This window comes from Buteo buteo, chromosome 23 (genome assembly GCF_964188355.1).
Source record: "Buteo buteo chromosome 23, bButBut1.hap1.1, whole genome shotgun sequence".
NCBI classification, from domain to species: domain Eukaryota; kingdom Metazoa; phylum Chordata; class Aves; order Accipitriformes; family Accipitridae; genus Buteo; species Buteo buteo.
The window spans coordinates 458,007-467,961 of record NC_134193.1 but is presented as its reverse complement, the minus strand read 5'-3'; the positions used below and the strand labels follow the sequence as shown (position 1 = coordinate 467,961).

Sequence of the window (9,955 nt, the reverse complement as noted above, 5' to 3'; positions counted from 1 at the left end):
TGGATGCCCAGGAAGACTTCAGTAGGAGGTGAGGACAGAGTCCCTCCCTTCCCAGAACACCTGTAACTGAGGCTGGGCAGCGATGGGGTTGGGAGTGCAGAGGAAGGCTCAGTGTTTTTCTTTTGGGGAGTACTTTGGAAGCCTCTGGGTGGGCTGGCGGGGGGAGACTGCCAGTGAAGAGGCCTCTTCTCAGATGTCCTATCCTTGCAGGGGCAGTTGCAGAAGGAAATGGCTGCCAAAGCCCCCTGCCCGGTGCGAGTCCCTGGGTTGCGGGGGCACTCTCTGCACTTCCCACGGCAGCCCAGGTCCTCCCTGGACCCAGCAGCCTGTGTCTCCCAGGCGAAGGGCCCCTGCGTTTGCCCAGAGGAGCGTCTGGGGCGCATCCAACGGAGTCTGTGGGGCGAGCCCTGCAGGAGCGGGGCAAGAAGCGTGAGAGACCAGTGTCAGCCTGAAACTGCTCCAGCGCCAGCTTGGGCTGAGCTCCCCAGTGACCTCGGCGCCTGGAGTGGGCTCAGTCAACCGCCCCAAAAGCACCGAAGGGCCAAGCGCTGGCATGCTCGGTGTCACTAGCCCAGGCAGGTGGAGATGCACCCTGGCCCGCGGGTGAGCTGTGCTTTGCTGGCACCCCAGTCGTCCACCCAAGCAATGGCCTCGTGTGAAAGGCAGCAGAGAGGTGCTGGGGCCGAGCCCAGCCCCTGCCAGCACGGCAGCTTCGTTTGGGGGTCCTGCGTGGCCTGTGCTGTGCAGTCTGGCAGGATGCGGGATGCAGGAGCACTAGGTGGCACACTCACCCCGCGCACAGCACCGCAGTCCTGTGCATGGATGCGGCAGACCCTCAACCCCATGCAGATCTGCAGGCAGACCCTCAACCCCATGCAGATCTGCAGGCAGACCCCAGGAAACCCACGGGCCATGGCTGGTGCCCCGGCCGGTGCGGGCAGCACTGCCAGGTTGGGCAGGTTGCAGGTGCGACCACGGGTCTGGCTGCGTCCTGGGCACGGAGCTGCAGTCTCCGTCCATCACGCTGCACCTGGGCCCTGCCCTGTCCCTCGGCCAGCACGAGGGGTGCAGGAGCTGCTGTGTGGCTCCACAGTGGCGCTCGGGCAGCCTCAGGAGCAGGCGCTGAGCAAACGTCCCCAGATGACAGAGTGCGGGCATGTCTGGTGGGGCAGCCCCTGGAACGACTGCTGGCGGTTGACTAAGCTGCTGGGCCAGAATGGCTCTTCTCGGGGCAGGGGGGGACTCTGCAGGACCCCAGCGTGAGGCAGGGGCAGGCAGGAGCTCCCGGCTCAGCAGCCAGGACAGGGGCTACCGCAGGCTTCGGGGGGCTGGCAGCCACGGTGCTGGCCCAGCTTTGGCTCCACCAGACCTGGTGTGTGGCCGAGGCAACCTCCGGCTGGCCGTCCGCCTCGGGCACCTCTGCGGATCGGCACACCAGGAGCCAGGGCCGTGGCTGTGCCCGTGGCTTCGCACCAGGCCCAGCTTGGCCCCACGCTGCCACTCATGCTGTCCCCAGCGCCGGAGGACACGTCCTACCCTTGCTGCATGGGGCTGCTGCGCCGGAGGACACGTCCTACCCTTGCTGCACGGGGCTGCTGCAGCACTCCCCGCTGCTCGCTCCCCACACGCCACGTGCACCCGCAGCAGCGTGTCCCCGGGCTTCTGCCCCGGCCCCACGGCTCGCTGGCACGCTGCAGGGTCGGTGTGGGCACCCGCTGGGGCGCGAAGGGGTTAAGGCGCCTGGGGCTGGTCTGCGGGGAGCGGAGCAGCCTCTCCTCCCCTCTTCACATCTGGATTCAATAAGGGCTTCGAGAGGCCGGAGCATTCCTGAGCACTGAGGTGGAGGCTGCGCTCTCTGACGGCCATGGGGCCCTGGCGCTGCCTGCTCCTCTTGCCGCTCCTCGCCGTGGCCCTCCGCGCCCAGCAGCAGCAGTTCATGGAGTACGTGGAGCGGCGACTCACCCTCCTGGAGGTAGGGACCCACGCTGGCCCCACTTCGGCCCGCCGCGGGGCTGCCGGGGCCTTCCTCCCCGGCGGTGGAAGCAGGCCTGGGGCGAGGAGGAGCCGGGCTGGGGACAGACAGAGCTGGTGCGGGGTGCCCCTGCCCCTGCCAGGGCCCCCGCAGCCCAGCACGAGCCTCGCAGGCACAGGAGCGTGATGGGCATGGGAGCACTGTGGGACGGGCGGATCGTGGGAGCGGGGGCATCGCGGGTGCGGGAGCACCGGGGCTCTGGGAGCATCGCGGGTGCGGGAGCACCGCAGGTCTGGGAGCACCGGGGCTCTGGGAGCACCGCGGGTGCAGGAGCGTGGCGGGACGGGACCCAGAGACACGCGCGCCAGCGTTGCAGTGCCGTGTGGCTCTGGGGGCTCCCACAGCCGCGCGCAGGCGGCGGGACGGCTACCGTGGCCGGGCTGTGACGTGCAGAGACCTCAGTGTCCGCTTGGCCATCCCAGGAGAGGATCTCACAGTGGCATGACCAGAGCAGCCGCTACTCCACGGAGCTGCGGGACTTCAAGAACCAGGTGCTGGGGATGCTTGAGACAGCGGAGAAGGAGCGGGAGGCGATGCGGTCGGAGGCAGAGAGCGCAGCGGTACGTGTGGACCGTCTGGAGCGTGAGGTGGACTACCTGGAGACCCAGAACCCTGCGCCACCCTGCGTGGAGGTGGATGAGACGCTGATGGAGAAGCAGGTGGCCACAGCCAAGCAGAGGAAGAATGAGAAATACACCAAGCTCACAGGTGAGGGGCTGCTGTGGCTCCCCGGAGAGATGGACCCGGGTGCGGGGTTTTCCCAGGGCTTCCCAGCCCACCCAGGTCCAAGTCTCCCCCGGCCATGCGCCATGGCATTACGTCCCAGCAGGGCATCTCTCAGGTGTCTCTGGCACAAAATCCTGCATCCCCACAGCTGCCTGGGAGCCGCATCCAAGCCCCAGGCCTTGGGCTTCTCCAGAGCTCTTGGGGCAGAGCTGGCATGAGGGTGGCCTCCCCTGCCTGTGGCACGGGTGCACAAGGGGACTTCTCGATGCCACTAGGGGTGGCATCGAGATGCACTGCAACCTCTTCAGCGAGTTTGCAAGGCAGTTGCCTGAGGGCTGGGGTGGGATGCAGCGGGACCTGTGTGACTGGCACAGGGAGGGAGCAGTCCCCGCTGCAGGGCCGGGCGGCTTCCAGGCTTTCACAGCTGCCCCGCTCTTGCAGACTGCAGCGATACCATCGCAAGTGTCAGAGCCATGAAGATCCTGAAGCGTTTCGGCAGCACCTCAGGGCTGTGGACCAAGGATGCCGCAGGGAACTCCGAGAAGATCTACGTCTTCGACGGCACTGCCAACGACACGGTGTATGTCTTCCCCCGCATGCGGGAGTTCACCTTGTTCTCTGCCACCCGCAAGGCCGCCCGCATCAAGCTGCCCTACCCCTGGGTGGGCACTGGGCACCTCGTCTATGACGGGCACCTCTACTACATCCGCCAGCAGGGATCCTTCCAGGTGATCAAGTTCAACCTGGCCAACAAGACGGTGGTGGACAGCTCGGTGTTCCCGGCTGAAGAGCAGATCCCTGTCTTCGGGCTCTCCCCCTTTACCTACATCGAGGTGGCGGCCGACGAAGAGGGGCTCTGGGCCATCTACGCCACCAAGGAGGACGAGAAGAACATATGCCTGGCCAAGCTGGACCCCACCTCACTGGACATCGAGCAGATGTGGGACACGCCATGCCCGCGGGAGAACGCCGAGGGCGCCTTCGTGGTGTGCGGGACTCTGCACGTGGTCTACAACACCCGCCTGCCCAGCCGCTCCCGCGTGCAGTGCGTCTTCGACGTCAGTGGCACGCTGGCCCCCGAGGACGCCTCCCTTGTCTACTTCCCCAAGCGCTACGGCTCCCACTCCAGCATGAAGTACAGCCCCCGGGAGAGGCAGATCTACGCCTGGGATGACGGCTACCAGATCATCTACCGCATGGAGATGAAGAAGAAGCTGGAGGTCTGAGGGGCCACAGCAGGGCATCCCCGCACATCTGGCCACCCTGCCTGGGCAAGCTCGGCTCTGACCATCCCACCCCATGGGGCACAGCCGGCCCTGGCACGGGATGGCATCTCTGCCCCATCTCCCGTCACTGTGAATGATGAAATGCTGGACCCCCACCCCTGGCCACCTTCCACCCACCGGCACCAGGCGTCCCTGCAGAAACCTGGACTAATTTAATGAGATTTTCTTCTCTGTGATAGAATGAATAAATACTATGCAGCGAGCTGCAGCCACCTACTTGGGGGGAGCGCGGGGCGCTGGGGCCAGGCTGCCAGAGCCACGAGCTCCACATTGCCCCAGAGTCATCCCAAAAGCCACTTCCCAAGGGTGGGGTGTCCATGCAGGGCTGGCCAGAGCAGTGAGCGCAGATAGTTCCTTGGGTTGGGGGTCTGGATAGGGGGGCTGGGTTGGGGGATTAGGCTGGGGCTTTGGGTAGGGGCCTTGGGCAGGGATTTATGTTGGGGCTTTGGGCAGGGATTTAAGCTGGGGCTTCGGGCAGGCTCCTGCTGCAGCAAGGGGACCTCTGAGCCTGGCCGGGGCCAGCCTGTTTTGCATGTACAAAACTGTGAGCAAACAGTAAAATCCCTTAATCTGAGAGGACAACTGGAGATTTTCCTCACATGCCAGGGAGGCGTCCTAGCCAGCAGGCACCAGATGTTGCTGATTTTCCCAGTTCATTTCTGATGAAGCACAGTCATCTTCCCTCTGAAGCCACAGGATTGCCACAAACCCTTTACGTAAGGCCCTGGGTCCCCCGAGCCCCTTCCCGTCCCTGTTTCACCAGTGCTGAGTCTCCGCACGGCCCCACAGCGGCAGTGCCCCAGGGGAGATGGGGCAGGACAGGGCAGGTGCTGGGAGCCCCTCGGGATGGCAGCTCTGGCACTGCCAGGGCTCAAGACCCCCATCCCCGAGGCAGGGGCCGGGGCCACAGCAGGTACCTGCTGGGCACGGGCACAGCCCTGCGTGGCCACCATGCCACGTCCTTCCAGTCCCCACCGCATCACCCAGCGGTGACTGTCCCACATGCTGCCACTTGCACCGCACTCCTGCAGGGTGCAGGATTTGGCCATTTCTGGCCAGAGATGCTGTGGACCCCCCAGAAACCCAGGTTTGCTGTGATTTGTTCCTGTCACAGTCTCCAGAGAGCACAGAGGACGAATTACGAGGTGTTTATGTGTCATTAAGCATCCCTTTTTCCATCAGAGATCAATTCTGGGGACAAACACTGAACCTGTGAAGCTGTGAACTGGTCTGGCCAGGTGAGAATTGCATTTTGCTGGTGCTGGCTGAGGGCCCCGCTCCAGGGTGAGAGGACACAGAGCCGCCCGGGCGCCCTGGGGAGGTGCTGGCCCTGTGCGGACGACCGCTGCCAAGCACCTGGGGGGCTCCCGGGGCCACCGGCCCTCCCAGAGCCGCAGCAGGGCCAGGCCACCCCACGTTGCCATGAAGCCAGGCATTCGGCATCCCCCCGCACCCACCTCAAGGCAAGCTGTCCTGCGATGTGGGGGTGACTTGGTATTTGCTTCAAGTTCTTCTGTATTATAATTAAAATATCTTTCAGTTGCATAAGAAAAATGTTTAAATACACTCTTTGAATGACTGTAATTGGATGGTGCTGAAAGTTCAACACACAGCGCAAGTCAAGCAGAGAAATAATCCAAGTGTGAAGGACTATGTGAACTGTCAAGTTAATTTATAGCCCTTTTCAAGATCAATAACTATGGTAACAAAAATACAATTTTCAGAAATTGCACAGTTGTAAATAATTATGCCAATGATTTCTCCAGCTTGAATTAGCGTTGATGGGGCAGTAATGATTCTTCACCAGAAACCATCTTCTAACCTGAAACAAGTCCTGCAAAATCTGACACTCGCTCCCCTGAGACACTGCTCCTTGCCTTGAGCATGAGGGGGACAAGGGCGCAGCCGCTGGCAGCAGTTGCCAGAGTCCCGCTTGTGCCGAGCATCACGTGTTCATCAAGTATTTTAATCTCTTTAGAAAATGTGGCTCATTAGGCTTCGTCTTGCTGTGGCAGGAGGGGCAAGGAGCCGGCATAGCTGGGTTGCTGGCTTGCTCTGCTCAGGGTCCCCCTCGGGAGCCCCGGCTGCCGGGAACAGCCAGGAGCAGACGCAAAGGTCAGCCTGTCTGCAACGACATGCGCATTCCTTCTGCGAGAGCTGAGACCCTGCGCTTTACTTGCTGCCAGAAAACTGCTCATGAAATGGCAGGAAAAGAGATTTCTCTCTACATGAGCTGCCCGAGAGGTGCAGTCCCCTCCGGCGCACGTCCCTGCGAGCAGTGCTGGGAGGGTCTCTCACTGCACCCCCGAACGCTGCTGCCCACTCGGGGTGACTGCTGCCGCCTGTGCCAGTGGGGACGTGTCCCACGGACCGGGGTGGGGAAGTGGGGCCATGGCAGGGCCCCCTGAGAGTGCCAGGAGGGTCTGGCTCCTCTCCTTTGGGACATGTTATACTAACAGGGGAAATCACAGCTTTGAGGGCGGGTGGGGGCATCTGCTGCCACCCTGCAAAGCCCCAATGTGAGAAGCGCCTACAGTAACCACATGCTCATGTGGAATTTGTTTTGTACAAACACTTTGGGAATGAGACGCAAAATGGAAAAATAACTGCAGTGCCTGATCAGCTTATAAAGCACAGCACTTATCTAGCACTCCACATCTTCAAAGTACTTCAAGAAACATCAACTAATTAATCCTTGGAATAACCCCAACCCCTGTAAAGCGGAAGAGCATTATCTTCATTTGCTGACAAACACTTAGACAAAAATCACATGTTTGATCATTAAAAGTGGTTCAACTCTGAGCTGGCTGAAGGCGGCTTGGGCGAAGAGCGGCAGCTCACTGGCCGTGGTCCCGCGTGGCTGGTGGGTGCCTGTGGGAGCCAAGCAAACCCCAGTGAGCCCCCGGTTCCCGCAGAGCAGCTGCCCTCACCGGGAAGGAGATTGTTGTCGCGCGGGTGCGGGTGGCAGGACCATGAGCGCTCGTCGTGCTCAAGGCTGGTCCCCGTGCTGCCGCCCGGGATGGGGTTGGCCCTGCTTGGCACCTTCTCATCCTGCTGGAGATAAGTCTCTGCCATCATCCAGCTTAATAGACGACCGCGCTGAGTGAGAGACCTCAGAGGAAGCACATCTGAGTGGCTCTCCTGCCTAATAACCCACAGAAAAGAGGGTCTTTCACAAAAAAGAAAAGCAGCGGAGATTCAGGAACAGGCGTTCATATTTACTGCGGGATGGAAACACGCACCCGCTCCCCCATCTGCTGCGGGGTCCTGTCGTGATCCCTCCCGGCCACCCCCCAGGCACCACGCAGGCTTTGCTGCTTGCAAACGCAAGGGTTCATCTCCTGCTAGGGTTTATTGATTTCTTTTTTTCATGTTTAAATATTCATCAACCCCAGTAGGAGAAAGCAAAGGTTGTGCCACAGCTTGTGGGATTGTCGGGGGGGGGGGGGGGGGGGGGGGGGGGGCCCTGCGTGCCCTAATAGCTGTTAATTGCCACCTGGCCCCATCCCTGCCCGGGGCTGCACCCGCACCTGGGGCCAGCACCTCCGCCCCACGGGAGCAGCGTCCTCCAACCCTGCCCACAGGACAGGACTGGGCTCCTCCCGGGAAGGGCTGCCTCAAGTCCCTCTGCCCTGTGTGGAAATGGGGGGGTTGCCCCTTTTATGGCTGCTCCCAGTTGCCCTGCACCGCCCCAGCCCCAGGGCTGCCCAGGTCTTTGCCCTCCCAGCCATTCCCTCTGAACTAACAGATTTTCAGGAAAATTCAGCCTTGACTTCAAAGCCACCGACGGCAGAGACTCCAGCACGTTCCACTTCAGCCCTGGGCAGGTTACCTGCAGCCCTCGTGGACAGCCAGACCCTCTCTCTCACAGGAGGTTGTTAAATACCCTAATTTCCAAGCACGTGGTCCCATTCAGCCACCGGATGGAGATGGCTCTGGGACAAGGGCTGGCCCTTTCCCGTGTCCGCCCGCTCCCGGGACGCAGCCGCCCGTGGGCTGCAGCACGAGAGGGCTGGTGGCCCTGTGCCCCGTGCCTGGGCTGCTGCGGCTGGGCAGTGGGCAGGAGAGCCCCTCCACTGCAGCAGCACTTCACAGCGGTGTTATCGCTTTCTGTAATGAGGGGTTAGTGGGAAATATGGTAATGTGACTGCTCCAGTGAAGTCACTGCTTTCCTTGTGAGTCTGCAGCTTCTTGTGCTTTAATTGCCAAATATTTTATCTCTTTAAAGAAGAGTCTTTGTACGTAATAATCCCCTTCATCTCTGCTCCTCTTGAAAAATACTTCTCTTCGGAAGGCAATCTGATAAAGTAAATTGAGAAGTTACATTAACAGCAGAGAGAAAGCAAGATCTTCCGGCTAATTTCTTCCCCTTTGTCTAATTCTCAAGGATATTGGGGTTTTTTTCCTCCCTGACTCTTTTCCAGCTCACAGGAGCTATTGATAAAGTGAAATGGTTCTGCGTGTAGTATTAGAAACAAGGGAACTAAAATTAAAAGTAGGCAACTTAAACAAGTGTATTATAAAGATGCTATTGTATTGAAACAAGAAGGGGGGGATAATTTCTGCATTTAATACTTTCTTAATGGCTTGTTGGCAAGTATAATCACAGGCTTTTAACTTCAAATATGTATTTCTGCCCACGTAACATCTGGTTGAGGTCTAACTCGTCACACATGAATTGGGAGGCAACAAAGCACTCTATCCAGGACTTCACAGCAGAAGTGGGAGGACACGGAGCTTGGGCTGAGCTCATATGTGCTAAGAGGGACACAAAATGGCAGCAGCTTGCTTACGGTTCTTTGCACTTTCTGATGAAAACGTAGAATAAACAAAACCAAATTCACCGGAAATGTTTGCCTGGAGCTTTGTTGCAGAGAGGGAGAGCTCAGACCTGTGGCTTCGTGTCAGTGTGGGCTGGACTGGAGCTAAATCCATCTCTGCCGAGTGCTGCCAGCTTCTGGCCAGATGTGCTGACACTGGGGTCAGCTGGCTATTGCTTTCTGAAATGGAGATAGTCTCCTTCCTCTCAGAGTGGGATCTTCCAATTAATAACAGGGATTTGAAAGTATGTGCTTAATCACAGCCATGTGCTATTTCTGATTTTCGCATCGTCAGGGGATCTACAAAGCAGTTTTGTGGCTTTGGGAACAGGAGGGCCCCGGGAGTGTGGGTGCAGTGGGGGGGGGGTGTCTGCAGGGACGGGAACCCTGAGGTGCCAGGGGAGGCTTTCCTGGGATGCTTGTCCATCCGCAGGGATGACCCTCACCTGCAGTGCTGCTGAGCCCTGCACTGGCTGGACCAACTGGGGGTGCTCAGCCTGGTGGGGGCAGCGTCCCTGGGGGTCCCCTCATCCACAGCCGTTTCTGCCTGGGGGAAGATGCTGATGCTGAGACTTGAGGATGACCACACTGGGCCACAGCTGCGTTCGGCTGTGTTCAGCTTGCCCCGGCTTCCCCCAGCCCCGCTTTTCCTCCTCAAACACGAAACCTGGCTCCTACCATACCCACCGCAGCACACAGCTGCCCCTTGTCCTCATGCCTCCCACCACCTGCCCCCCAAACCCTCCACAACTCTCGTACTCCCTCTGCACTCTCATTGTCACATGTGCTCTGTTGGTGGAGGTGTGCTGCAGCTCAAAGGAAGGGACAGAAACTGAAGTGTCTTTAAAAAGGTGCATTCTGCAGAATTAATTACAGGGTCCCTGCAGAGCTGGCTTCCCACCTGGCCCAGCCAGCCTGGGTGCTGGAGGTGCCTGGGCTTCTCTCATCCGTCCCAGTGCTGGGGTGTCAGCTCATTCCTTTCCTCTTGACAGGAAGATTAAAAATAAAGTCTTTGAATTCAGAGCTCACAAACCTGTCAGAGGAGCTGTGGCTCGTGACACACACACAAAGTTTCATTATTTTCTGGACAG

General features: G+C 59.7%; 1 protein-coding gene across 1 annotated transcript; it reads left to right on the top strand.

The window, feature by feature from the left end:
- Positions 1–1,798: 1,798 nt before the first annotated feature.
- Positions 1,799–4,424, top strand: OLFML3 (olfactomedin like 3). The gene is made up of 3 exons (XM_075056188.1): positions 1,799–1,972; positions 2,455–2,740; positions 3,200–4,424. The coding sequence occupies exons 1-3, from the start codon at positions 1,865–1,867 to the stop codon at positions 3,982–3,984; spliced, it is 1,179 nt and encodes a 392-aa protein (XP_074912289.1). The 5' UTR covers positions 1,799–1,864; the 3' UTR covers positions 3,985–4,424.
- Positions 4,425–9,955: the final 5,531 nt, after the last annotated feature.

Excerpts from the sequence above, each read along its gene's own strand:
- OLFML3 (XM_075056188.1), top strand. The coding sequence starts at position 1,865 with ATGGGGCCCTGGCGCTGCCTGCTCCTCTTGCCGCTCCTCGCCGTGGCC. Across the intron at positions 1,973-2,454 it reads GGCGACTCACCCTCCTGGAG|GAGAGGATCTCACAGTGGCA; the intron begins GTAGGGACCCAC and ends TGGCCATCCCAG. Across the intron at positions 2,741-3,199 it reads GAAATACACCAAGCTCACAG|ACTGCAGCGATACCATCGCA; the intron begins GTGAGGGGCTGC and ends CCGCTCTTGCAG.